The sequence below is a fragment of the Emiliania huxleyi genome (assembly GCF_000372725.1).
Source record: "Emiliania huxleyi CCMP1516 unplaced genomic scaffold EMIHUscaffold_74, whole genome shotgun sequence".
Taxonomy (NCBI): domain Eukaryota; phylum Haptophyta; order Isochrysidales; family Noelaerhabdaceae; genus Emiliania; species Emiliania huxleyi.
Genome location: NW_005196456.1, coordinates 255556 through 282092, shown reverse-complemented (window position 1 = coordinate 282092; position 26537 = coordinate 255556). Strand labels below are relative to the sequence as shown.

The window sequence follows — 26537 nt, the reverse complement described above, 5'->3', positions numbered from 1 at the left end:
GCCGCCTTCGCCCGCGCCGCCGCCACCTCCGCCAGCGCCGCCGCCGAAACCGCCGCCGCCGCCGCCGCCGCTGCCGCCGCCGCCGCTGCCGCCGCTGCCGTCGCTGCCGTCGCTGCCGCCGCTGCCACGCCCGCCCGCCTGACCTCGGCGAGGGAGGAGGAGAGACGCGACCGAGAGCGGCGGCGGGCGCAGCGGAGGAGGAAGCGCGGCGGCGGCGAGGAGGAGCGCCGCCGTGGCGGTGGCCCACGAGGCGAGAAAGAGCGGCCGGAGGGCGGCCTAGAGGAAGGTTCCGAGAAGGTTCGGGGAGTGCGCTGGAGCACCGATGGGAGCCCTGCCGCCGCCGCCGCCGCCTCGGCCCCGCCACCCGCCGCGGACGCGTCGAGGCCGCTACCCTCGACCCACCACTCCCCGACGAGCGAGGCGGCCACGTTGCCAGCGTGGTACGCGGCACGGACGACGCCGGCGGCACGGGCAAACGCGGCCGGGCCGGGCTTAGGCGTGAGCGCAAAGACATAGGCAAAGAGGACCTATACACGACATGATCTATTCACTATGTTTGTGTTGTATCATACTACAGGCAAAGAGGACCGTGTCGGCGGCGGCGGAGGCGGCATAGGTCAGCTGCATGCCGGCCATCGCCGGGACGCTCTGCGCGAAGAGCAGCAGCGTCCGCGTCGCCTGCCGGCAGAGCATGCCGCACAGAATGACCACGCGGCTGCCCGCGGCGTCGGCGAGGAGGCCCACCGGCAGCGCGAGCGCGAAGGCGCCCCACGTGGCGCACGGCCAGACGAAGCGCTCAAGGTCGGAGGCGGCGATGCTCTTGGCTCGGAGGAGATACAGCGTGAGAAACGGCTCCGATGGCTTGGCCTGAGCCAGCGCCGCCACGGCAGCAAGGACAATCACGCCATGGCCAAGGCGCCGCCGTGCCTCGATTATGCCGCGCATTCCTGCGAGGGATGTGTCCAGCGGCGCCGGCGCCGGCGGCGATGGGAGAGGAGGACAGGGTCCTGCAGGGTTCCCCTCCAGTTATTGAGAAGAAAATACGTCGCAGGGCGCTGTGCGCTGGTCTGTGAGAGGTTGAGGTGCGAGCCCTGGAGGCCCTGGGAATGGGGGGAGGCTACCCGCGGGCCTAGAAGGCCCGCGCGCAGGGGGGTGGGGCATTGAGACCGGTCATGAATGAGTGCGCGACACGCATGTACCATGTTGCGAGCAGCGTTGTTGATGTTTTGCGCGTCGCCACAGTTCACATCACTTCGCACCATCTGCTGTGACTCTGCACCATACGTCGTGCCTGTGAACCAGCGAGTACGAGCACCGCCGCACACGACGAGGACGTCGCCGATCGATCGTCACCCGCCGCCCGCTCCGCCGCTCCTCCCTCCATAGACCAACATTACACATTCCCCCTCCTTCAGACGCTTCAGGCTGCGCGACCCCCCCCCCCCCCCAACACTCCTCTCTGAAATCCCAAGATGAAAGGAAAGAAAGAATGCGCAACAAAGCTCCCTCGCACGACAGGACACTGGGAAAGAAAGAAAACATACACCCCAATGGAGGGACGGGAGGACGGCACGCCGCCACACCACACAGGGATTTTAAGGAGAGAGAGCTCTATGCGCCACCACGGCTTCGCGGAGCGCGGGCGGCTGGCTTCGACCGGGGCTGGTGCGGGCCGCGCTTTTCTCTTTTTGCGCTTCAAACGAACTAGAGTTGGGCCCTTGAAGGGCCCCGCCCCCAATGGGGGCGGGGTTGAATCAATGGGCTAGCGCTGGTGTGGCGTTGACATGAGCACGAAGTTGCTAATGTCGGTAGACGAACAAAAAGTAGGGAATTGCGACTCGCCGCTTTCCTCCCGCTGTGATTCTGTGTGAGCTCTGTGTCTTGATTTGCCAACAATACACCTTGATGGTGCCGCAAAGTCAGCCTCCGGAGGCTATCGTGGGTCGAGCCGGCAGTAGCCGTGACATGTGGTTCCACCACCCCTCGCAGGCTTTGCCTCTGACCGCCACCGTTCCCAGGCTACCGAATGGGATGGAAAGGAAGGCTGGGCGAGCGTATAGAAGCGTGCTCGACCTCGTCGTGGCAACCTGCACGGCAGCGCTGGTAGGCGCGATGAGCGTCGTGCCACCTGACCCAAGACGGGTCGCAGGCGTCGTACCGAGCGTGTCGAGACCGTGTCCTGATGTGATCTGCACGGGTGGTGAGTCACGTCGGCGTCAAAGGAGCGACGTGCGACCTGTCAGAGCTTGATCTCCGATCTCAGCGGCGTCGAGTCGCCTTCGGCGGCGACACTTTTGTCCCTCCCCAGGACGCGCAGAGGCAGCTGCGACCCCGCCGAGTGGACGGGGGCACTCCGCGCCACCTGCCGAGTGCCCCCGTCTACTCGGCGAGGTCGGCAGCTGCCTCTGGAAGGCACCGAGAGGGACAAAATGGCGCAAATGGTCAAAATCAAGGTTTTGTAACGCGCGGGCTGTGCCACTTTGAAATGGAACTAGCCAACACGAACGACGAACACGAGCGCCGGTCCCGGTCCCAGTGCCCCGGCGCGTGTGTGGCCACCGCGCCGGCCACAGCGCCAGAGGCAGAGCCCTTCCCGCGACACACTGAGCGGGACCGACACCTCGACGGTCTCTTGCATGCAAAATCGCTTGCTGCCTCGCCCCCGGGCGCTCACCCCCCCTTCCCTCCGCTCTCGGTAGACCCGAGGGGCAACCGGGCTCTCCAACCGGGCGCCTTGCCCCCCGGTCCGCGCTGCCCCCGGGCGTGTGTGTTGTGCCGCGAGGGGCTTCTTCGCGCCTCTTCACTCCTCCGACTCGCCGGCGGCGCCCTTGCCGCCGTCGACGCGCTCGGGGCTGTCGCCGCCCTCGGCGCTGTCGCCGCCCTCGGGGCTGCCGCCGCGGCGTCGCCCTCCTCCTCCTCCTCGTCCTCCTCCGCGGGGCTCGTCGTCGTCGCGCCGCCCATTGTGGTCTTCGAAGCCCGGCTTCTGCGCCTGGTCCGCGAGGAGAGTCGGGGCGTGAGTGCGCCCTCGTGCCGTGTACTCCGAGCGCCGCGTGGGTACAAGGGCCGTCCGTATGCGATCGTCTCCAGAGGCATCTGGGCGTCTGCGCCCGCTCGGTCGCCGTCCAGGACCGCGCGCGGTCGTCCACCTCGACGCCCATTCGGTTGAGCTGGGAGCGGAGGTTGTCGGCGTGGAAGTAGTCGTGCGTGCGGCGCGCGTGCAGCCGCTGCGAGAGCAGCTTGTCGATCTCCTCGACGTCCACGCCGGGCAGGTCGTCGGTGCGCGCGTAGTCGTGGCGGCCGTAGTCGACGTTGATCGCCGGCCCTTGCGAGTGGGAAGAGAGGAGCGAGTGGGGAGGGGTGAGGAGGGAGGGGTGAGGAGGGAGGGGTGAGGAGGGAGGGGTGAGGAGGGAGGGGTGAGGAGGGAGGGGTGAGGAGGGAGGGGTGAGGAGGGAGGGGTGAGGAGGGAGGGGTGAGGAGGGAGGGGTGAGGAGGGAGGGGTGAGGAGGGAGGGGTGAGGAGGGAGGGGTGAGGAGGGAGGGGTGAGGAGGGAGGGGTGAGGAGGGAGGGCTCTTTTGGGGTATGTGCAGCAAGAGGTGCCTTGTCCGCCGCGCATGGACCACCACTTGCACTCGCGGTCCATCACCTCGACACCGAACTGCTGCCGCAGCTGGTCGCGCAGCCGGTCGGACGTGAAGAAGTCCTTGTTGCGCTTGGCCTCGATCCGCTGCGAGAGGATGGTGTTGACCTTCTCCTCGTCGACGCGCGCCTGGGGGAGACAAGTCGTGGTTTGGCTGTGTTTTCACCGTCTGTCTACCTTTGGAGGACAACTCGCGGGGTGTGTGCTGATGCAGCAGGCGAATGGTGCTGATGCAGCAGGCGAATGGCGGCAGAGGCACGGCTCCAGCCGCGAGGGAGCGGGCGGAGAGGTCTCGACAGTGGAACTGTCTCGGAACTGTCCGCGCGCCGTGTCGCCGTCCGCGCGCATCATCTCGTGCCGCATCCGGCCGGGATAACGGCCGGCGACGGAGCGCGAAAAGTCCTCGTCGTACCCGCCGCGGCCGCGGTCGCCTACGGGGGACGGGGTCGGAGAGAAGGGTCGGGGAGGGGCCGCGCCTCGCCGCCGGCCAGAGGCGGCGCCGCGCCGCGGTCGTCGCGCCGGCGGTCGTCGTAGCCGCCGCGGCCGCGGTCCCTCGAGTCGTCGCGGCGGTCGCGCGAGCGGTCGCGGCGGCGGTCGCGCGAGCGCGACCGCGAGTCGCGGCGCGAGCGCTTCTCCTTCTTGCGCCGCGGGGGCGAGTCCGAATCGCTGCGCCTCTCCTTCTTCGACTTCTTCTCCTTCTTCTCCTTGCGGTCGCGCTCGCGCGATTCCGAGTCGGAGTAGTCCTGCTTGCGGCTGCTCTTCTTCTTCTTCTTCCGCCCGCCGCTGTCGCTGTCGCTGTCGCTGTCGCGCCGCTTTCTCTGCCGGCGACGGGGCGTTAACGCGCTCACTTGGGGGCGGGTGGGGCCTCGCCGCAGCCGCCCGCGCGGCGTGTGTGGGGCCGCGCCGCAGCCGCCCGCGCGGCGTGTGTGTGGTCCGCAGCCGCGCCCGCCCGCCCGGCAGTGTGAGGCCACTGCCGCGCCCGCCCGGTGTGTGGGCCCGCAGCCGCGGCCGCCCGCCCGCGCCGCCGCGGCCGCCGCTCTGCCGCCGCTGCCGCCGCAAGCGCTGCTTAGCGCACCTCGTCGGGCATATCGGGGTGAAGATGCAGCTGGACACGGGGTTGGGTGCTCAGAGCAGCGCGAGAGCGTGCTGCGCGTGCGTTTTCTTTGAATTCAAAGGAAGAAGGGAAACGAAGCGTGTGACGTGCTGACCACCTCGCACATCACGAGCTCCGAGATGTGGATCGGCTGCAACCACGAGGATCACGCCGTCCAAAATCTGAATATGCAGATCACGCAGCTTCAGCTTACGACCTAGAAGCGGTGCCGGCTGCCATGACCGACCAAAGCCGCGTTTACAAAATCTTGATTGTCACTCAAGCATTCGCTCGCGATTCCCGATTCGCGTTCGGTACCACGCACCACGGTACATCTCCCAAGGACGCCCTGGGAGGCCTGAGGCCCCCTGAGCCACAGCGTGAGCCCTGAGGCAGGTGCACTCCGCGCCACCTCGCACCTGCCGAGTGCTTCTATCGACATCTTGAGAGCTCTTCGCGGCCTGTGTGTGTGTGACTCGCGGCGGCTTCATCCTTTGCCGGGCCGCTTCTACCCTCGCAGCCGCCCATCCAGCCCTGCAGCAGCCGTCGAGCCACACGAACTCGTCGCGCTCGAGCCGAGCCCCGCGCACGCTCACGCAGCCTGCCACTCTTTCACTCTTTGCCCCTCACCGAAGCCGTGCGAGAAAATAAAAAGAAATTCGCGCTGGCAATCCCTCAGCACGCTCGCAGCCCACTGACCGTCTGCTCGTGACCGACTCGGTGCCTCTTTTGCTCAGAGACCAGCGCCACTCGTTGCTCAAAGCTTCGCTGCCGATGGGCGCCGCGCCGGCCATGCGTCGCAACGCTCCTCCACCCGAGGAGGAGGCGATGGTGTTTGAGATGAGCCACGAGCACTGCGGATATGACTGCGAGACGTCTCCGCCGAGTGCGGCGGCGGCACGGCATGAGGTTGGGCGAGGCGGCTTTTCGCTGCATGCAGTCGAGCCTAGTCCCGTCGAGTGGTGGGCGGCTCTCGTCGAAAGCGCGAAGCCGCAGGAAACCGTCCAGTCGGCTCGCTCGCTCGCCCTGTCGGGCGGAGGCGCCCGCCTCCCAGTGCTCATCTCGCTACTGAACGCTCTCGCCTTCGCGCGGCGGAGTTTGCTTGCTCATACGCTGAGAGGTTTGCCGTGCTGGTCAGCGAGCACCACGCTGCTCCTCTCTCCCCCGCCACGCTGGCAAATGTGCGCAGCGGCGCGCTCCTGCGGTGGCTGCAGGGCTGGTGCATCCCACGGCTGTGCTGCGAGCAGGGCATCTCGCCGGCGGCGTTGCACGCAGCCTTCTACCTTCACCAAGGCAACCCGGTCGTCCGGGCCGCGGCCCAAGCGCTGCGAGCGCTTGTCTTTTTGCCAAAGGCCTCCTGATGGCTTTGCATGCGCGCGCGCGCGCGCGTACGGTCTGACTCGGCTGCAGCGGCTCAAGGCGGAGGCACCGGGAATGGCAAGCCGCACGCACGCGGCGTACGCGGCGGAGAGCTTGGCGAGCCGCTCCTCGATGAGCTTGAACGCGCGCGCTCACTCTTGTGTTGACGGGCTCTACGAGGGGGTTTGAGAGCAGCGCTTGCAACGGTCAGACGGCGCACAGCACACGGCGTACGCGTGCGACGCTCTGGGACGTCCAGTAAACAACACCAATATACGCCGTGGAGCTGCACGAAGTACAAAGAACCCTGCACACAGATCGCACGGGCGCGGGGACCTGTTCCTTTTTACCCATCTGCAAATAAATAAAAACGGTCAAACTCTGAGACGAGATGGGATTTAGGGACATGTGTCCCCGCCCTGCACGATCTTGGTGTGAGGGATCTTCAATCCGTCCCCTCACCCCCTGGTCACTACCCGACACTAGAAGAGCAGCAAGAGTTGGGGCTGCGGCTACGGCTGCGGCTGCGGGAGGGGCTATGGTCGCGGGAGAGCCGCTGCGCCGCGTGGGCGCGCCTACACCGCGCTTGCTCCGCTCGCCACCTCTCGCAAAGGTCCAAAGTCATAGCCATCACCTCCTCCGGCAAGTCCTTTTCGCCTATCTCGCCGTCCCTCCATGCCTGGTAGAGCTCGTCGTCATAGCCATATTGCATCACAGCCTGCTGCACTGCGTCGTGCACAACCCCTGCCACCCTATCCCGCGCCTCAGCGTCGGAAAATTCGAGCTCGGAGTCATACCCGGAAGCAGGCGCAGACGGCCGCGGCGATTTGGCAGGCGGCGAGGTGGGGGAGGGAGAGCGCGGCGGTGCGCGCTCGGTGCTCCCGCTGGTGCCAGAAGGGCCAGCGCCCAATGCGCTCAGCCTGTTCTTGTCCACCACCTTGGGAGAAGGGGGTGGGGGTCCACCTCCCTTGGGTGCGGGCTTGCGGTGTTCCTGCTTCCGCTTGCCCGACTTTGGCGGGTTGCGGCCGAAGTTCTTCATGGTGAACCTGTCCGGCTTGCCGCCCTTCCCGACCCTCGTCCACCCCTCGGGCGACTCGTTGGGCCGGGGTTGCTGCGCCTGTTGGTGCTGCGAGTGTGCCTGCGATGCTGCGGCCGGAGCGGCAGCGGCGGCAGGCGGTGCCACGGGCGGTGCGGCGAAAGTGGCGGTAGGCTGAGGCTGCGCAGCGTCCTGCGCGGCCTGCTGCCTGGCCTCATCCTCCCGCCTCTTCTCAGACTTGGCCTGGATGATGTACTGATACCCAAGCGGCACCGGGTTGATGCTGACGGAGTGCCAACCGTACCTCTCCATGCGCTCCGCGAGACAATCAATCATCGCGTGGTCGCGTGGCGACACCTTCTGGCCGAGGACGCGCTCGACCATCCGGATCTGACGCACGTGGAACGGCTCCAGGCCCGGCATGGAAGCCTCGGAGTCGGACATGGCCCCGTTTCGCCGTTTCTCACAGTAGAGGTGTCCCTTTTTTATTTATTTACGGGTCTTCGTCGGCTATATATTCATTTATGGGACCATGCTCCCCCCCGCCACATAGGCGCCCCTCATCTCGCTTATTACGACTCTCTACGTCATCGAAAGGCCGGGCGCCTCAGCCCTCAGCCGACCACCGCACCCGGCCCCGGCAGGATTCGAGACCGTGACACCGGCTGCGCCGTAGCGGGGCGGGTGCGGGGCGGCGGGAGGATGGCTGCCCCGCTGGCTGGTCGCGTGGCCACGCTCGCTGCGGGCCGTCGACGCGCCGCAGCAGACTGCGGTCGAGGCGCCGCAGATCCTCGACCCGTTTCCTCCGCTTGTTCCAGCGCGTCTCCCAGGTAGGCGGCCATCGACTTGCCGTCCTGTCCACAGCGGCGAGCTGTGAGAGGCCTCGAGGTTATCAGAGGTGGGCCGCCGCCACGGTGTGGCTCCTCCCCGCAGCGCCGAGCGGCTTGGATGGCAGCACGGTACGAGAGGACGTGGCCGCGTGCGGCGCCTAGCCTCTCCTGGGCGCAAAATCGTGGGAAGCTGTAGGACAGAGCGGCGGCCGCCAGCGCAGGGACCGGGGGAGGGAGGCCTTTCCCGATTGTTGGGGCGCTGCGGGCTTCTAATGGCTACCGTCCGCTGGGGGCAAGCCATCTCTTCAACCCATGCTAGCTCCGCTCCTGCTGCACCGCGAGGTTGTGATAGGCGGCAGACAGCAGCGACGCCTGCGGCGCCTCCCCGCGCTCCACCGCGTCGCGCCTCAGGTCCTCCACCGCCTCGTGCGCCATCTCGAGCGCCTCACGGTGGCGCCCGAGGTCGGCGAGCACGGCCGTCAGGTTGAGCGCCACGTGCACGCGGATGTCGTCCTCGGAGCCCTCAGCAGCGCCACGCCTCGGCCCTCGCCGCCGGGGAGCGCCACTCCGACGGCGCGCCTGCGGAAGGCGGGCCATGCCTCGCTTATGTCAGCAACTGCTCGGCGTGATGCGTGATTGTATCGCCTCCAAGGCGGTGCTAGAGCCGACTCGCCTGCAGGAGGCAGCGCAGTGCGCGCTGCGGCTGCGCAGTCCGCGAGTAAAAGATCGACAGGTTGTTGAGCGAGACGGCCTGCGCGGGTTGGGCGGTCGGGGTGCGCTGCATATATATACGCAAATGGCGGTGTGTTGGCGAGCCAGCCTGCAGCTCGCGCGTAGTGCCTCGCATGCCCAGCGAAACCTGCAGATACTCAAAGGCAGCGTCGAGCGAGTAGCCCTCGCCCTCGCCCTCGCGCATCGACGACAGCGCGAGCTCATTGCAGAGCCGTGCTGCGGCGTTGAGGGCACTGGCAGAGCTGCTGCTGGCCCTCAGGTGGCGGCCAATGGTGCGCAGCGCCTCTTCGTGGCGACCCTCATTGCGTAGCTGCGCAGCTAGGGGCCGGATCGAACTTGCGGTGGGGTCGGGGGGGGCGGGGAGGGTGGCCGCTGCCGCCATTGCTGTGTTTTTGATGGCCCTGGCCCCGGGCGGGGGCAGTCCGAAAGGAAACGTCTGGGGGGTCCGCCCCCCCCCCCCCCCCTACTGAGCACTTGAGCACTGGATAGGGTCGATTCCGCACATGGTACGGGACCCCATGAACACCCCAGTGCATGCCGTCCGCCAAAGTTGGCTGCCATCCTCCGCTGGGAGAGAGGTCCATCAGTTCCTGTAGCTGTAACTCCCTATCTTGCTGTGGGCCTTGGACCCTTGGTCCACGCGGTTGATACCTTTAGAGGGAACGCAACTCCCACAAACGTATTGCTCAGGTCGTGGAACTGGCTTACAATTTGTGTCGGACAGGCAGCGTGTCCATCTCGATGGCCACCATGGCTCGATCGCCACCGGCAACCTCTGGTGTCTCCTCCGGCCGCTCATCGCCCCCCACCAGCAACACGCCGGCCTCCTTACCGCTCTCCTTGCCGCGATGCACGGCGCCGCCGCCCTTGACGGGCTGGCAGACCGGCGCCGGCGCCGAAGCGGCTTCGCGGTGGCTGGCCGCGTAGCGCGCTGCGTAGTCCACCAAGTCCGAAGGCTCCTCTACGGGGAACCAGTCCCCGCACACGACCTGCCGTTGCCAGCGGCTGCCGCGCAGCGCGAGGGAGGGTGCCTGTGAACAGCGGTGCGCCGCGTGAGCGGTGGGTGGTGGTGGCGTGGAGGGGGGGGGGGGCGTTCGGGCATCGCCTTGGCTTCGACGCGGCCGCCCACGCTCCGCAGCATGAGGACGACGCCGTGCACAGGCGGGCAGCAGCCGTAGCAGCCCGAAAAGACGGGGAAGCGCCTGTGCGGGTGTAGCTCGTCGTGCAGGAAGGCGGCCGGGTCGCCCGACGCGAAGCCAGCCTCGACAAAGGCCTCGAGGCCGGACTCGAAGGCGAGGTCGAGGTCGACCTGCGGGGCGTGTCGTGGACCTGTCGTGGACGTGTCACGTGGGCGCTTGGCGGGCGCTAGGGAGGGTGCAGGGCGTGGAAGGGGGTTGGGTCTGGGTGTGCTGCCAACTGGCGCGCCCTCTGGCGGCTTGGAGGGTGTCGGGGGGGCATGGGCGGAGGGAGGCGGCCGTGTGGCGCTCCTTCTCGCGTGAGAGGAGCGAGGTGCCCACGGCGTCGTAGAAGCCCTGCGAGAAGGCGCGCGCAGCCGAGTCCTCCGTGATGGTCGCCTGCAGCATAGCGGAGGGGAGAGGGAAGGGGAGTGGGGGATTGTGTGTGTATGTGCGGTCGCGGGGATGGGGAGGGCTTCTCACCCAGCAAATGACGCTCAAGTGCGGCAGCGCGCGCACAATCTCAAAGCCGAGCGACACCGTCTCGCAGCCGTTGAGCACGACGGCGGAGAGGCGGCTCGCTCGCTCTGGCGAGAGCTCCTCGATCAGCAGCTTGGAGGGAGGCAGCTGCACGCGCCCCGATGGCAGCTCAAGCGCGAGCGTGCCTACGCGGAACGTGCCCGGCCGGTGGGTGGAGGAGCCGCACGGCATCCCCCACAGCCCACGGCAGAGGCCGCACCGACGAACGAGTGCCCCGAGAAGAGGAGCAGCGAGGGCGAGTGGCGCGAGAGCACCTGCCGCACGTCGGCGAGCGAGGCGGCCTATACCGGAATGCTCCGCGCGAAGTTTCGGGAGGCTACCTGAACCAGCCGTGCGTGAGGCGGAGTCGAGTCGGCCGGCTCGATGTGCACGTGCACGGGCGGCACTAGCCGAAACAGGGACTTGAGCTCCTGGCCAACCTGCCAAGGGTGTGCGGTGCTGAGGCGCGGAGGCGTCAGGGGTGTCTCGGAGGCGTCGCAGAGGCGTGGGGGCCGTCCGATGTGAGTCACCGCGAGGGTGTGTCGGAAGGGAGGCGCGCGTGAGACGTGTCGCATGCGTCTCCCGATGGCCCAGGGCGCCTTGAGCGGCTCGATTCTCTCCACGTGCGAGCTCGACACCATCATGGTGGTCGGGTTGGAGAAGACAGCGAGCAGCTCGATCTGCTCGCCCGACAGCTGCTCCGCCTGCTCGACGATCTTGGCCTGCAGACGGAGCAAGGGGGGAGGCTGCGCCAGCAGGGCGCTGAAAATGGAGCACTGGCTCTCAACTCTCGGGTCTCTGCAGAGGTCAGGGGGTGTGCGGCAGCTGGTGTGCGGCCTGCAGCAAGAAGGTGTTGAGGAAGGAGAGCCGCTCAAAGCGCGAGAGGATGCGCGCCGCGGCGAAGAAGATGAGCAGCGCGAGCAAGGAGAGCACGAGGCAGTCGATCGTCGTCCGCGAGTGAGCCGCGCCGAGCGCCGGCGACGCGATCAGCGTCAGGTTATACACTGGCGAGAGCGGCGGCGGCAGCTGCGGCGGCAAAGGCAGCTGCGGTGGCAAAGGCAGCTGCGGCGGCGCAACGGGCGGCGTCTCGTCGAGTCGTCGGCGCGAGCGTGGGCCGCCGTTGCCGCCCTGCGGTTGCTGGCCGCCGTTGCCGCCCGGCGGTTGCTGGCCGCCGTTGCCCTGAGGCGGGTTTGGGTTGCCACCATTGCCGCCCCCCGTGCTGCCTTGAGGCGGGCTGCCAGCGCCGCTCCCCTGGCTAGAGCCTCCTCCCGGCGGCGAGCTGCCGCTAGAGCCTCCTCCCGGCGGCGAGCTGCCGCTAGAGCCTCCTCCCGGCGGCGAGCTGCCGCTAGAGCCTCCTCCCGGCGGCGATCCGCCGCTAGAGCCTCCTCCCGGCGGCGATCCGCCGCTAGAGCCTCCTCCCGGCGGCGAGCTGCCGCTAGAGCCTCCTCCCGGCGGCGAGCTGCCGCTAGAGCCTCCTCCCGGCGGCGATCCGCCGCTAGAGCCTCCTCCCGGCGGCGATCCGCCGCTAGAGCCTCCTCCCGGCGGCGAGCTGCCGCTAGAGCCTCCTCCCGGCGGCGCGCTGCCGCTAGAGCCTCCTCCCGGCGGCGAGCTGCCGCTAGAGCCTCCTCCCGGCGGCGATCCGCCGCTAGAGCCTCCTCCCGGCGGCGATCCGCCGCTAGAGCCTCCTCCCGGCGGCGAGCTGCCGCTAGAGCCTCCTCCCGGCGGCGAGCTGCCGCTCCCTGAGCTAGGGCCACTGCCGCCGCCTGGGCTGCCCCCAGGGCTGCCGCCGTTGCCTCCGCCGGGGCTGCCGCCATTGCCGCCCGGCGCGAGCAGCCCGAGCGGGTTCGCGATCGTGATGTTTGCCTCGCCGAGTGCGTCGATGCAGAGGCCGAGCTGGCCAGAGTCGCGCGCAGCCTCTCGCGCCTCCTTGTTGCCGCCGAAGCCGAGCGCGGAGGTGCAGGCGAAGAGGAGGTCCTGCGAGAACCCGCCGCACCTGTGGTGCGAACAAGGAAGTGTCTAGGAAGTGTCTAGGAAGTAACCCTGCCGCACCTTTGGACACCAGCACTCGTATGAAGAGAGAGAAGCACACACCTCGCGGCGTGCGAGAGCTGGCCGCCCTCAGGACGTGCGATAGCCCAGCTGGCCAAGCGTCGTGTTCGCGTCTGTGCGGCACACCCGCGTGTGGCTTTCCCTCTCGCCCTGCCGGTGTCCCGTGGTTGGCCTCACTATTGATTCGCCCCTATCCATCTATCCGGCGCGCACTGGCTCGCTCCCTGCGGCGGCCCGTACCTACAGCAGAGACGCCGTGGGTCAAGAGAGAGGAAGCTGGGGGCCGACGAGCTCAAATGGCCGGTACGTGCTCCCCTCGCGACCACGCGTCTGCTGGATCTGGACGACGAGGTCGCGCTCGTCGTCGTTGCGCGCAATCTTCTCGAGGTCGACGCGGCCCACCATGTCGTCGAGCCACTCGCACTGGGAGTACTGTGATCCTGGGAAGGAGGCGTGAGGCGGGGGAGAGGCGGGGGAGGGGCGGCGGCGGCGGCGGGAGCGAGCGAGAGGCGGGCGGGGAGGGGGCGGGGAGGGGGCGGGGAGGGGGCGGGGAGGGGGCGGAGCCTGCTGTACGACCGCCTCGCCCGGGTCCTGCATCGCCGTCCGCGCCACCTCCCACGTCCATCCCCCCTGCTCCGAGTCGTTCCACCAGAGGGCGTAGAGGGAGATGGTCGCGGCGAGGTAGGTGCAGTAGATTGCGAGCAGCAGCGGCGCGGCCCAGGTGAGGTCGAGCGAGAAGAGGAAGCCCGAGCCCGCGAGCGACAGCATGAGCCAGTTGAGCTGCCAAGTGGTGTGGTACTCCTTGTCGTGCGACGACCAGGTGCTGAAGTCGAGCAGCGCGTCCGACCACACCACTGCGTTGTACGAGAGGACGAGCGCCGCGACGACGTGGAATCGCCACCTGCGCGCGGCGGGCGGCCGGTCAGGGGAGGCTGCCACACGCAGCGCAAGGGAGAAGAGGGGGGCGGGAGAGGGGGAAAACGAGAGGAGAGCGACACGGAGGGGAGAAGCGGTGAGAGAAAGAGAGAGAGGGGTAGAGGGAGGGAGAGTGGGAGGGAGGGAGGGAGGGAGGGAGAGCCCACCAACGGCGCGTCGGGCGGAACCAGCTGAGCAGGGCGGCGGTGAGGAGGAGCGTGGGCGGCGCGAGCATCGCGATGAGTAGCCGCGCGAGCGCCGCGTGCGTGCTGCCCTGGTGCGTGTTTGTGTTAGCGAGCAGGATGAGCGGCACCGCCACCGCGCAGAGCACGAGGCGGAGCCTCACCTGCTGCAGGTGGTACTCGGTCGAGTAGCGCTCGAACGCCTTCTCGGCCTGCTTGGCCAGCTTCGAGCCGTAGAAGCGACCCGTCACCGGGCCCACGCGCACAAGCGTGCGACGCACCAGCCGCGAGACCGACTCCGACACGCCGGGCAACGCGCCGATCTCCCGCCGGCTGGTGGTGGATCGGCCGCGGCTGCCCTCGCGCGGCGTGCGGCCGCTGCTGCGCGCGCGTGAGCTCTCGCTGTTGCTGAGGAGGCTGTTTGACGAGCCGCGGCTGTCGACGGCGCGCGCGAGCGAGGCGTACGAGAATGGCGTCGCGAGAGTCCCCCGCGCCTCCTCGCGCCGCGCCGCGAGGCCCGAGCGGATGGGGACGCTGTTTGTCTCGCGAGTGTCTCCGGTGCGGCTCGTGTCGGCAGAGTCGTCCGAGTCGGTGTCCCCGTCAGTCTTCTCCTCCGCCTCCTCCTTCTCCTCGCCAACCTCGGACAGCGGCGTGAAAGCCTCGCCGCCGCTCTTGCTGCCGCCGCTCTTGCTGCGCCGTCGCGGCCAGCCGCGGTATGCGACGGCGCCATCGAGCGCAAGGTCGCTCTGCGCCGCGACCAGCTCGGACGTGCAGCGGAGCAGCTCGAGGATGGCAGAGGCGACGCTCGCGGAGATCGGGCCCGACGCGGCGCGAGCCTCGATGGCGGTGCGCACTGCGGCCTGCGCCGTGACGACGGAGCGGAGGAACTCGGCCTCGTCGACGCAGCCGGCGGTGGTGACGCCGTCGCCGCTCTCGCTTGTGACCGAGGCGGAGGCGGAGGCGGAGCAAGACGCGTCCAGCGGCCGCAGCCGCTTCGAGCCGACTACCGACAGAGGCGCCCACGGCGCGGCGGGCGCAGAGGCGGCGGAGGCGGAGGCGGAGGCGGAGGAGGGGGGAAAGGGAGCCGTGGCGGCCGCGGCGGCGGCGCGCCGCGCGTCGTCCGCCTTGAGCTGCAGCGCCGCGGCGGGCACGAGCGTTCCTTTCGAGACGCGCAGCAGCAGCGTGCCGCCTGCGGGGCAGTGGCTTGGTAGGGTGTTGGTAGCGTCTGGATGGCGTCGGGGCAGTGACCCAGCAGTGCGTAGGAAGCTCCTCGGTGGGTGGCGCGGAGTGCGCAGGAGGTGTCTCGGAGGTGTCTGCGGGAGAGCGCCTTCAGTCCAGTGGGACGGCAGAGCGGCAAACGCGCCGAGCGCGGGGTCGAGGTCAGGGTCACGGAGGAGGAGGAGGGGCGGACCGCTGCACTTTGCGGTGTGGTTGCACAGCCGGAAGCGCGCGGGCCCGAGCGCCAGGTCGCTGCTCCACACCCCCTCCCCCTTGCCATTCTTGAGCACCGCGACTTGCTCCGCGGCCAGCGCGCGCACGCGTGACACGGGAAGCAGAATCCCGCCGGCGCGGCAGGCGGGGCAAAACTTGTTCTTGAAGTGGCCCGGATTCTGCGGCCGCTGGAAATCAAACGAGCAGGGAGCAGTCTCGCCGAGCAGCGGCCCCCAGCAGCCGCCTCCGCACGCCGGCGACACTGGGCCGAGCGCGTCCACTCCGCCTTCCTCCAGCGGGAGGATGACGTCGAGCGCGTCGTCCAACATAGCCTGAGATATGACGACGTCATCCTGCATAATGGCCGCGCCTGACGTCACTCGGTCCGTCACTGCGTCCGGCTGCGTTGTGGAAACATCGGTCCGAAAGGCGAAAACCTGCGAGAAAAAAAAACCGAGCAGTTGTTTCTTTCACATCCCCATTATTAAAATCCCTGTGTGGTGGCGGCGTGCCGTCCTCCCATCCCTCCCTTGGGTTGCGTGTTTTGTTTTTTCTTTCTTTTTCACATCCCCACGTTGCGGGCTCGCGGCCGCTCGCGAGCGCTCTCTCTGAAAGGCGAGCATAGAGCTCGAGATCGTCTGGAGCCGTCCAGGCCGCCGCGTCCAGAGAGAGAGAGATTTTCTTCTCTTCCAGAGAGAGAGAGGAGAGATTTTTGTGCTCTTCCATGGGACGCTGCTCGTTCGTTCTCACTCAGGGCAAGAATGTCCATTCACACCCGACGCATCCCGCGCGCCTGTGAATAAATAGCGTCTGGGAACGAAGATTTTTATCTACCCTATGCGCCAACGGCGATTCGAACCCAGGTCCTCAGATTCGAACCCAGGATCTCCCTCGCTCGCCGTCGGCGAGCTAAGGGGCTCGCGGACGGCCGAATTACTATAGTCTACAGCCGTGTCCGACAAGGTAGAGACGCCCGCACCCGCGGCTTGTCTTGTTGGAATCTATGTGTGGACATGACCTCGAGTGGAGCCCCAGAGCCCAGTCCCGGCAGCGCCGCTGGCAAGCGCAGAATATGGAGCTGAGGGTCACAGGGCGCTCTAGCCCGCAGCCCGTCCCCGGATGCGGAGCATCCGGCCCGATGGGTACGCATCTGAGCTCCCCGGCCCTTGGTGTGAGGTTGCTGACTGCACTCCAACTCTCCAAGTGCTGACCACAGGGCGTTTGCGGCGGTCACTACCAGCGGGCACAAAATGGCCGCGGACACCCGTGATAAATAACTTGATAAAACGTCTCGCGAGAAAGATAGTGAGGGAACAGCCTCGGGAAGGAGCTACGCTTCATTGCTGTAGGCGTGCGGTTGTGTTCTTTGCGTTTACGTGAACAGACGCCGTATAGTTGGCCACACGGGGTCCGGAAGTGTCAAAGATGTCCCATCTGAGCGAGGAGCGTCGCTGGCGTGATGAGCAACGGCGCGACGAGTACGGACGCGAAGAGCGGCGATGGCGGGGCGGTTCGCGACGGCGGTCGCGATCGCGCGATGAGCCGCGGCGGGATGAGCTGCGACGGCGAGGCGAGCGTTGGCGGCACCATGACGTGCGGCATGACGAGCGGCGCGGCGACAACGGCTCTTGGTGCAGTGGACGCGAGCAGCGACGGCACGCTGAGCCACAATGGCCCGCTGAGCGATGGCGCGATGAGCCATTGCGAGGCGAGCGACGGCCGCATCATGACGGGCGGCACAGTGAGCGGCGCGGCTGCAACGACCGACCAAGCATAGGCGAGCGCGAGCGCGACTTGTACGATCGGCGCGATGATCGGTCCCACGATCCCAGGCGCAACCATGACCGGCGCGACCGCCGCGGCGAGGGGCAGCCTCAGCACAGCGACCGCCGGTTGAGTCCGCCGATGCGTGGTGCGGGATCGCGCGAAGAGAGGCACACCTCTGCTGCCGGTGGTCAGCTCAACGCAAAGCAGCTCAACAGCCACATCTCAAATGCTGGCAGCACTGACGCACTGCTCACGCTCTTTGATGCCCACAGCGCGAGCTTGGACCACATCCACGCTGCGAACCTGTGGAACAAACTGGGCAAGCAGCGCATCGAGCGGCGGCACGAGGGGCGGCTTGAGCAGCTGGTGCAGCGCACGCTCGACCTCGTCTCCTCGTGCGATGCGCGAGCACTGGCGAACGTCGCTCACGGCGTGGCAAAGTGCGGCCTGCAAGCGAGGGTGGTGCACCCGTTGTTCGTAGCGGTGGCGGAGGCGGCGGTGCGTGGCGGGCTGGCTGGCTTCAAGCCGCAGGAGCTGGCCAACACGGTGTTGGCGTACGCGACGGCGGGCGTGGCTGCGGACGCGCTGTACGCGGCGGTGGCGGAGGCGGCGGTGCGCAGCAGGCTGGCTGGCTTCATTCCTCAGAACCTGGCCAACACGGTGTGGGCGTATGCGACGGCGGGCGTGGCTGCGGACGCGCTGTACGCGGCGGTGGCGGATGCGGCGGTGCGCGGCGGGCTGGCTGGCTTCAAGCCGCAGGATCTGGCCAACACGGTGTGGGCGTATGCGACGGCGGGCGTGGCTGCGGACGCGCTGTGCGCGGCGGTGGCGCAGGCGGCGGTGCGGAGCGGGCTGGCTGGCTTCAAGCCGCAGGAGCTGGCCAACACGGTGTGGGCGTATGCGACGGCGGGCGTGGCTGCGGACGCGCTGTACGCGGCGGTGGCGGAGGCGGCGGTGCGGAGCGGGCTGGCTGGCTTCAAGCCGCAGGAGCTGGCCAACACGGTGTGGGCGTATGCGACGGCGGGCGTGGCTGCGGACGCGCTGTACGCGGCGGTGGCGGAGGCGGCGGTGCGGAGCGGGCTGGCTGGCTTCAAGCCGCAGGAGCTGGCCAACACGGTGTGGGCGTATGCGACGGCGGGCGTGGCTGCGGACGCGCTGTACGCGGCGGTGGCACAGGCGGCGGTGCGCAGCGGGCTGGCTGGCTTCAAGCCGCAGGAGCTGGCCAACACGGTGTGGGCGTATGCGACGGCGGGCGTGGCTGCGGACGCGCTGTACGCGGCGGTGGCGGAGGCGGCGGTGCACGGCGGGCTGGCTGGCTTCAACCCTCAGGACCTGGCCAACACGGTGTGGGCGTATGCGACGGCGGGCGTGGCTGCGGACGCGCTGTACGCGGCGGTGGCGCAGGCGGCGGTGCGGAGCGGGCTGGCTGGCTTCACCCCTCAGAACCTGGCCAACACGGTGTGGGCGTACGCGACGGCGGGCGTGGCTGCGGATACGCTGTACGCGGCGGTGGCGGAGGCGGCGGTGCGGAGCGGGCTGGCTGGCTTCACCCCTCAGAACCTGGCCAACACGGTGTGGGCGTACGCGACGGCGGGCGTGGCTGCGGATGCGCTGTACGCGGCGGTGGCGGAGGCGGCGGTGCGCGGCGGGCTGGCTGGCTTCACCCCTCAGAACCTGGCCAACACGGTGTGGGCGTATGCGGCGGCAGACTGTTATCACCAGGCGCTGCTTGCCGACTGCTCGCGCGTGATCAGCGACTCACTCGCGCGGGATCCGTCGAGGTGGAGCGAGGAGGACCGCCGTCAGCTTCACCAGTGTCAGCTCTGGCTCGCCCTGGAGCGAGGAGCAGACGCGCAGCAGCACCTCCTCTCCGAGTCCCAGCGCAAGCTCTGTCGCGACGCTATGGTGGCGACCATAGCTCGGCCGTCAGGCTTGCAGCGCTCCGTCGCGGCTGCCCTCGCCGCCATCCAGCACGGCTTCGAGGAGGAGCATCTCGAGCCGCGCACCGGCTACTCGCTCGACCTGGCGCTGCCCTCGTCACGCGTCGCGGTCGAGGTGGACGGCCCGACTCACTTCCTGCTGCCCGACGGCCGGGGCGTGCGCAAATCCAATGGGCCAACGCTGCTCAAGCGGCGCCTCCTCGCGGCGGCTGGCTGGAGGGTGACCAGCGTTCCATTCTACGAGTGGGACGGCTTCGCGACGGCCAATGAGAGGCACACCTACCTGCAGGGGCTGTTGGGCTAGTACTGTGCACACTGACTCCCGTAGGGCGGCTCCCGTGGTGTACCTGTGTTTGTCGGCCAACGCCAGTCCCATCCCCGTGTTCCGATGTAGCTCTTTTTTCAATCCTTTTTAAGGTGGTTCTTGAGAAGTGTGAAGCCGGCCCTCTTTTGTAAGGTAAATCGTAAAAGTACGTAAAACAAAATCATATAAATGTAGTGCGAGCCGGCCTTTTTGCAGCCCCGATCACTCGCGGAGGAGCAAAGGACGCCCGATTAGCGCTGCGCGCGGCCGGGGAAAACTATTTTCGGCGTGTTCTCCCACCCATCCATCCCTCCGTCTCCGTTGTGTCGCTTCTTCTCTTTCTTTCTTTACTATGCACCGTCGCTCTACACATCCCCACGTCGCGAGCACTCTGAAAGGCGAGCGGATTCAGGTTCGGGCTCCTGCCGGATAGGGGATCTGATCTGCGCTATCCTGTCAGGATCCAACACCAAAGGGGGGCGTGATCATCCCGGAAATCTCCTGCCGATTTGCTGCGAGAGGTGAGTGGTGCACCTCGAAGACCCTCGCCTGCTGGTCGAGTTACCGGAGAGGAGCTCGCCTGCCGAGGAGCCGGTGCGGGAGGAGGCCGGCGGTGGAGGGGCGGGCCGAGGAGGAGGGCGGAGTAAGCGGCTGAAGCCTATGCTACTTCTCTCCTTTTCGCTGCCGAGGCAACCGTGCGCCCTGCCGACGCTGGCGAGACGCGCGCGGCCGCTCTCCGCAGCCGCCGTGCGCGACGCCGGCTGCGAGCGCCGGCTGCTCCGTGGCGTCCTCGCCGAGGCGCTCGAGAAGCAGCGGCGCAAGCGCTTTGCGCTCACCGAGCAGTCGGGAGCACTGGAGCGGTCCCAGCTGCCCTCCGAGGCCAAGGCGCGCGCAAAGGCGGTCGCGAGAGCAGAGGCGCTCCCGCTGCTCTTGAGGGAATGCGACGCAGCCGAGGCTGCACTGAGCGACCTGCATGCGCGGCTGTACGAGCGCCGTCCCGACCTGCCGGCGCTCCGGCGAGCCATGGAGGAGCTAGGACTCGAGCAGCGGCTCGAGCTCTACGACGTCGACCGAGCTGCGATGGATCAGTGGGGTCGCCCTGCCGGGTGAGTTGTGTCCGAACCCTCCCGCCCGTCGCTCCGCTCGGAAGCGTCTCGGAGCCTGCCTCCAGGTTTGATGGGCTGGTCGTCGATTCGCCTCGCGGCGTGCCAATCCTCATCGGGCGGCAGAGCTTCGCGGACCCGCTGCTGCGCCGCGTCGCACGAGGCGGGCGCACGCTCCAACGCACCGGGCACACTGCTCACGTGCGTGCACTGGGCCTCGCAGTGCCCGTCTCGCAGGATGTGGAGATGCGAGGGGCTGCCTAGCCCTTGCCATCTCGTGTGTGTGCGGAGACGTTTGCCTTTACTGTTTCCCCTAGGCGCGGACCTGTGGTTCCAGGTGCGCGCCTCTCGCGGCTCGCGCGTCCTCCTCCGAACCTCGATGCGGCGCGACCTGACGAGGAGCCACCGCGAGTGCATGGAGGCCGCCGCAGACGCCCACGCGGCGTGCTCCCGCGCGCGTCGCTGACACCCCCACCGCTGCAGGCCGCCGCCGACCTCGCGGCGTACTTTTCCCCGCTGCGGAGGCACGGCGAGGTCGAGGTGATGTACACCGACTCGAGGCGCCTCCTCCTCCGCCCCCCGCCCCGCCCCGCCCCGCCCACGAAAGCGAGTCACCCCCCCCCTCCACAGCCCGCGCGCTCTCCCACGCGGATCTCTGTGCCCGTCTCAGGCACGTCGCCAAGCGCGGAGGCCGCGTCGGCCAGCTCAAGGACGGCAAGAAGATTGGCCTGCTCACCGCCCACCCCGAGCGCGCTGCCCTGCTCGCCCGCGAGGCGCAGGACGAGCAGGGCTGGCCGGTGTGAGAGAGCTGTTGTAGAGAGAGGAGCTCAAGACAGCCTTCTGGATTTGCTCGTGCGCGAGCAGAATGCACAGGATCCCATGATACACACACACATCATTTATCAGGAAAAACAATCAGACATAACACGCTCTCAGCTACTTATCTCGAAGCGGCACGTCGGACAAGTCCTTGCGCCAGACAACCACTTAGCTCCGCACCTCCAGTGCGCTGTGTGCGCACACGGCATGCGCACGATCTCGTCGCCCGGCGCATATCCGTCCAAGCAGATTGGACAGGGCCCACGCTCCATCGAGTTGGTGGCGAGCACCTCCCTCGGCAGCGCAGCCAGGACCTCGGCGGCGAGCCCCCTATTACATGCCGCGGGCGCGGGATCGCGCTCGTCGTCGCCACGCGAGCTCAAAAACCTCAGCGCCCTCGTGTCGAACTCGGTAACCGCCGCGTGTCGCTGCTCGAAGCCGGCCAGCACCTCGTCGCCAATGCGTGCGAGTATCTGCCAGAGCGCCGTGGCTTGCGTGTACGGCTCGTGGCGCCGCGGCAGGGACGACGACGACCGGCCACTCTGGCTCCTGCCCGAGTCGTGCGCGACGACCTCGCCGCGCATTTTCCGGTGGCGTCGGATCGCCGGCGCTTGGGTCAATGCGAAAGGTCAGTGGAGGGCGCCTGGGTCTTTAAATTTAGTGTGTGTGAATGAACTTTAGTGATAGTTTATGTAGTGCGCTATTTAGTGTGTGTTCGAGTGCGTGTGTAGTGCGTCTTTAGCGCAAATTTAGCACAAATTTAGCACATATTTAGCATGTTTTATCTCCAATTTAGCGCCACATTTAGTTCACTTTAGGTGCGGGCAGCTGCAGTACATTTAGTGTGGGTCCCGCATCTTTAGTGCGGGCACGCACCTTTAGCACGGCCTCCCGGCCATACCACAGCTAGCCAGGGCCGCGTGCTTTGCTCCTGGGCTGCCAAGAATGCACCACAGGAGATGCCTGGCCCCTGCCCTCAAGCCTCATGACCCAAAGGCAGGCTCCCAGTGAGGCTAGATGCATGCAGCCCTCCAGAGCAAGATCTTCCGACTGAGCACAGGCACAGCACCGATTCCCGAGAGGAGGACCAGCATAGTTGAATGCGCCACCGCAAAAGCACCAACCACCTCCGACCGCACAACCCGTGTTGTCTTGTCACTTGTGCCCATGACCACCAGCTGTAATAGAGTAGAGGTGAGGGTCGGGGAATTTCAAAACCAATGTTGAACCAAAGGATGAAGGATCCAGCCCGGAGAAGCAGCCCGGAAAGCACCGGAGGTTGATATTCAGCTGAAAAACCTTCGTTCGCGGTTGGGGACGGGGCGGGGAACTTTTGCGAGAGTGGGCAGGGGACTGCAGTGTGTGTGTGTGTGTGTGCCACACGCCAAGGGCTTATGCTCTGGCGAGACGTGAGGCGCATGCGCCCAGGAGGGGAGGGGGCATGTGTAACGACACTGCTAGAGATGCCTTTCGGGGCCCAGAGATAAAACTTCTGTGATGCCATGCGTGACCTAGTAGTGTCCCCAGCTATGGGCGTGTCCACGTTGGAGCCAGGTGTGGTGTGGGCGCGAGAATAGCTCCGCCGTTCATGGAGGCAACCGATGCGAGTCGACTGGTGTGTGTCGTCGCGTGGTTTCGTATCAAGAATACTCACTCACACAGGGGACTGCAGGGGGAGAGGGGGAGGGAGGCCCAGCGAGGGGCTGCGGCTGGATCCTAGTGCGCGGCTGGACTAAAGACGCACTAAACCTCGCTAAATCTGGATGTAAAGTCGCAGTGAACTCGCGCTAAATTTGCGCTGAATTCGCGCTAAATTTGCGCCAAAGTGCACTAAAGATGCAGTACATAAACACTTCACACCGCACTAAATTTAGACCCAGGCGCCCTCCGTCAGTGCGAAGCGCTCGTCCGACCGGCATTTTTCTTTGCAGCAGAATTTACCTTGTTTGTTCTCTCGGCACCTTGGAGTGCTGGGGGGGGCGACAGGGAGGATGTGGCCTTGAGTTATGTGTATGTGTGGCAGCCAGCTAGCTGGCTGTGTGTCTTGTGAGCCTGTTTGTGTCTGTGTGTCGCTCGCTCGTGCGTGTCGTCATCATCTGTCTAGCGTCCACCATACCGCGTTGGTGTCCAGTCCGAGCCTGGCTGTTCTTCACCTTTCTACCTACCTAATTTACTCAAAACTCTCTCGCACGACACTGGGCACGGGGGACTGACGCGCACGGGCACTAACACAGGTACACCGCGGGAGCCGCCTAAGTAAGCGACTCCCGCGAGGGCGGCGAGGCACTTAGCTCCGTGCACTCGCCCGCCCCCGCCCGCCACACAGGCAAGCTCATTCACAATCTGCTCTCGCGATGGCCGTGTGAAGAACGACCGAGATACGCTGCTTCTGCAGCCCCAGCCATGGTCCAAGTCACGTCGTCGTGCAGGGACGGCAAAAGCGCAAACCCCATTACAACTGTAGGCCGAATAGCTGAGTTAATTAAAAAATGGGTTTCAAAAAACACGTTGCTTCGGATCGCTCCTCATCGCAAACCCCGTCAGCAGTCCTCCTCCGGGAATGTACGAGTACGTAAGAGCTACATACACTTAAAAAATTCTGTGTACTGTGTGAGCTCTGTGTCTTGATTTGCCAACAATATACTTAAACTTAAAAAACGAGCACACCAAACGAGGAGAAGGAAGACAGCTTGGGGCACTTGGAGCACTTGCAGCACTTGGAGCACTTGGAGTGCAATCAGTAACTTGCAGCTGCCGCACCACTTTTTTCTTCTTCAAGCTGACTCGCCCCCAGGCCCGGCGCTACGCGAGCCGGCCTGCCGCGCTGAGGGATGCAGATCTCTCGCGACCAGCTCCAGCACCGCAGCAGCTCATCCAGCTGAGCGTGCAGCACCCGCCGGCGGGCAGAACCAGAAGCAGGCCAAGCAGGCGCTCGTCGACGACCGGCGTTGTTTTTGTGCGAAAAAAACGAGGCGCAGTCACGCAGAGAGAAGGTTATTTTGAGGGGGCAAGGCAACGCGAATCGGAAATGCGGGGAGAGTGGGAGAGAGCCGTTGCCGTCTACCACAAGAGAGAGAGAGAGAGAGAGAGAGAGAGAGAGAGAGAGAGAGAGAGAGAGAGAGAGAGAGAGAGAGAGAGAGAGAGAGAGAGAGAGAGAGAGAGAGAGAGATCACATTATGTTGTTTGTGAGATCACTGTGAGTGTAAGATTTCTTGTTGGTTGTGAAAAAACTCTCTCACACATCACACGTCAAAAGAGGAATCAGGCGCCCGCCGCCATGGTGCATGGACGCCATGGGGCCTAGACTCGGACGAGTGTGGGTACCGCGCCGACCGAAGGGAGGCACTGCGCGAATGAAATCGAACCCCCAAGAAGAAATCACTGTACCTGCGGACGCGCGCAAGTTTTTTTTTTACGCCCGGACAGCTACGCCCCTGCGCTCGGGCTGACTTTTGCATCCGCCGCGCCGCGCCCCATACTCTCGGGACTGTGTTGGTTAGCTGTCGGCGAGCCACATGTTGTGTGTTCATTACGTTAGGTGTGTCTCGGGTACTGGGAGAGGGGGGGGGGGGTGACAGCTGCCACTCGGTGTGGAAACAAACACAAAGGCGAACAAATCAACCACGGGTCGAATTTTTCTTCCCCTTGCGTCTCGGGTACGGGAGGGGGAATGGCAGTCGGTGTGGAGGCTTGGACGTTGGAGGGGGGGCTCAGCTTGCTGGAGGCCAGTGGCCTGGTGCTGACGCATGCCAATCCAAATGCTGCCCAGCATCCCCTCACGGCCAGGAGCCCAACCCAAAGACGTCGAGGGTGGTTGTCTGGCGGCGCCGCGCTGAGGGATGCAGATCTCTCGCGACCAGCTCCAGCAGCTGATCCAGCTGAGCGTGCAGCACCCGCCGGCGCAGAAGCAGGCCATGCTGCAGGCGCTCGTCGACGCGGTGGACGGCGGAGGCTCCGCCTTTGCTGCGCTCGCAGGCACGGGCAAAACCTCTCTGCGAGCATGCTCTGTAGCACTGAACACGCTCCGAGCGCGCGCGAGGCCCGATCGCGCCGCCCAGTCACGCGGCGCGCCTTCTTCGCGCAGGCACGCCGCTGCAGCCGCTCGCCTCTGCGCTGAGGGTGCAGGCAGGCTGCCTCGTCGTCCCCGACGCGGCCTTCACGCAGGAGGGCCTGCGGAGCTGCCTGGTGGACGCGGCGGCAGGGGTTGCCGCCGAGGAGGACCCGCTGCCTCTCGCCGACGCCACTGAAGGTGTGCGCCACCCGGCCCGCGCACCTCCGGCTCGCCACCGCGCTGACCACCGCCGCCCGCGCCGCCGCAGCGCTGCTCGTGGAGCAGAGCGCGCCGATGGAGGCGATGCAGCTGCGGCACGCGCTCGAGATGCTGCTGACCGTGGGCGAGGGGACCCAGATCAGCGCGGTGGTCCACATGCTCCTCCAGCTCGCCCAGCTCGACGGCGCGCTCTGGAGGAGAGGCCTCTGCTCTCCGCGACAAGAGCCCGAACTTGCTCCGGACCTGCCATAGGGCCGCTGCGGATGCACGGCGGGCCTCCGAGCTACGGCGACCTAAATAACTTCCACCAGCACCTCAACGTGCTCTCGAACCAGCTCAACGTGCTGCACGAGCAGTCGGGTCTCGGCGGCTACCTGCAGAGCCCCTTCTTCTCGCGCTCAAAGTTTGAGCTCTTTGCGTTGCAGCACGTGCAGCTCATGGCGCGCCGCCGCCGCGCCGGCCGCGCCTCGCCCGCGCCGGCGTCCGACCCTCGTCCGCCCTTCCGCCCCCTTCCGCGCAGGTGTGGCTGCAGCGGGTCCAGCAGGGGGCGGCGCAGGCCGCCGGGAAGGCCGGGCCCGACCTGCAGCAGTTCCTGCTCCAGATTGCGCACGCCGCACGCGTGCTCTTCTTCCAGCCGCTGCTGCTGCACGCGGCGCAGGTGGCGCAGTACGTGCGCAGCGTCGGCGCCGTCGGCAGCGTGGAGCCGGCCGACTCGATGCAGCAGGCGATGCAGTACCCGAGCGACAGCGCGTCGGACGCCGAGCGGGTGGAGTGGCTGCACCTCAACCTGCTGATCCAGTTCCAGTCGCTTTACCGCGACGTCCTCTGCAACGCGGCCGTCTTTGAGCTGCACTACTCGAACGCGGAGGCGGGCCTCTTCCAGGTCGGCCGGCCTCGCACAGCCTCTCGCACCGCCACGCCCGCGCCGCACCCACGAGGCCCAAGCCGCTGGAGCCTCGCCCGGCCGGCGCACTGCCCGAGCGCTCTCCCGCGGTCGCCGCAGCCACCCGCAGCCACCCGCCCACCCTGACGCACGCCCGCCGCGCCTCGCAGGCCTTTTCGCGGCTCGAGGAGATCTACACGCACCTCATCGGCCGGTTTCCCGCGTCGTGCCCGCTCAGCGAGCAAGAGCAGGGCGTGCTCACGCAGCTGTGCCAAAAGGTCGTCAAGTACTTCCAGGATGGCAAACAGATCAAGGCGGTGCTCGAGCAGAACCCGTCGCAGGGCAAGGCGATCCTCGTGGCCAACGGGCTGGCGAGCAACCAGCAGTTCGCGGTGCGCGAGTGGATCATGCCTTTTATGAGCTGCTTCGCCGACCTGCTCAAAGTGCTGTGGACGCTCTGGACGCAGCTCAAGCGCAAGAAGCAGAGCATGGC

At 66.8% G+C, this 26537-nt stretch overlaps 8 protein-coding genes across 8 annotated transcripts; 4 read left to right on the top strand and 4 right to left on the bottom strand.

Annotated features, from left to right (window-relative positions):
• Window positions 1-18: 18 nt before the first annotated feature.
• On the bottom strand, window positions 19-1014 carry EMIHUDRAFT_438313 (hypothetical protein; the record flags this gene model as incomplete). The annotated part of the gene is made up of 3 exons (XM_005760755.1): window positions 589-1014; window positions 351-527; window positions 19-276 (listed from the first exon to the last, which is right to left on the bottom strand). Coding segments are annotated over exons 1-3 (792 nt in total), but the record flags the coding sequence as incomplete, so codon positions are not given.
• Window positions 1015-2443: 1429 nt separating this feature from the next.
• Window positions 2444-4749, bottom strand: EMIHUDRAFT_438312 (hypothetical protein; the record flags this gene model as incomplete). Its single annotated transcript, XM_005760754.1, has 6 exons — window positions 2444-2989; window positions 3108-3322; window positions 3598-3766; window positions 3965-4068; window positions 4143-4455; window positions 4713-4749. Coding segments are annotated over 6 exons (1383 nt in total), but the record flags the coding sequence as incomplete, so codon positions are not given.
• A 755-nt stretch (window positions 4750-5504) lies between these two features.
• On the top strand, window positions 5505-6091 carry EMIHUDRAFT_217526 (hypothetical protein; the record flags this gene model as incomplete). The annotated part of the gene is made up of 2 exons (XM_005760753.1): window positions 5505-5783; window positions 5945-6091. 2 exons carry the CDS (start codon window positions 5505-5507, stop codon window positions 6089-6091), a joined length of 426 nt encoding a protein of 141 aa, XP_005760810.1.
• Window positions 6092-8270: 2179 nt separating this feature from the next.
• On the bottom strand, window positions 8271-15346 carry EMIHUDRAFT_465583 (hypothetical protein; the record flags this gene model as incomplete). The annotated part of the gene is made up of 16 exons (XM_005760752.1): window positions 14939-15346; window positions 13513-14716; window positions 13007-13331; window positions 12754-12862; window positions 12644-12670; window positions 12421-12430; window positions 11315-12374; window positions 10912-11103; window positions 10723-10821; window positions 10602-10683; window positions 10346-10527; window positions 10175-10261; window positions 9793-9996; window positions 9454-9718; window positions 8815-9005; window positions 8271-8534 (listed from the first exon to the last, which is right to left on the bottom strand). The coding sequence occupies exons 1-16, from the start codon at window positions 15315-15317 to the stop codon at window positions 8271-8273; spliced, it is 4680 nt and encodes a 1559-aa protein (XP_005760809.1). The 5' UTR covers window positions 15318-15346.
• A 1071-nt stretch (window positions 15347-16417) lies between these two features.
• On the top strand, window positions 16418-16735 carry EMIHUDRAFT_217522 (hypothetical protein; the record flags this gene model as incomplete). Its single annotated transcript, XM_005760751.1, has 1 exon — window positions 16418-16735. The coding sequence occupies one exon, from the start codon at window positions 16418-16420 to the stop codon at window positions 16733-16735; it is 318 nt and encodes a 105-aa protein (XP_005760808.1).
• A 128-nt stretch (window positions 16736-16863) lies between these two features.
• Window positions 16864-19081, top strand: EMIHUDRAFT_217521 (hypothetical protein; the record flags this gene model as incomplete). The annotated part of the gene is made up of 3 exons (XM_005760750.1): window positions 16864-17120; window positions 18507-18968; window positions 19060-19081. 3 exons carry the CDS (start codon window positions 16864-16866, stop codon window positions 19079-19081), a joined length of 741 nt encoding a protein of 246 aa, XP_005760807.1.
• A 548-nt stretch (window positions 19082-19629) lies between these two features.
• EMIHUDRAFT_465582 (hypothetical protein) lies at window positions 19630-20985 on the top strand (the record flags this gene model as incomplete). The annotated part of the gene is made up of 5 exons (XM_005760749.1): window positions 19630-20075; window positions 20141-20235; window positions 20390-20493; window positions 20556-20632; window positions 20743-20985. 5 exons carry the CDS (start codon window positions 19630-19632, stop codon window positions 20873-20875), a joined length of 855 nt encoding a protein of 284 aa, XP_005760806.1. The 3' UTR covers window positions 20876-20985.
• Window positions 20986-21004: 19 nt separating this feature from the next.
• Window positions 21005-21163, bottom strand: EMIHUDRAFT_68183 (hypothetical protein; the record flags this gene model as incomplete). Its single annotated transcript, XM_005760748.1, has 1 exon — window positions 21005-21163. One exon carries the CDS (start codon window positions 21161-21163, stop codon window positions 21005-21007), a length of 159 nt encoding a protein of 52 aa, XP_005760805.1.
• Between the last annotated feature and the right edge of the window lie 5374 nt (window positions 21164-26537).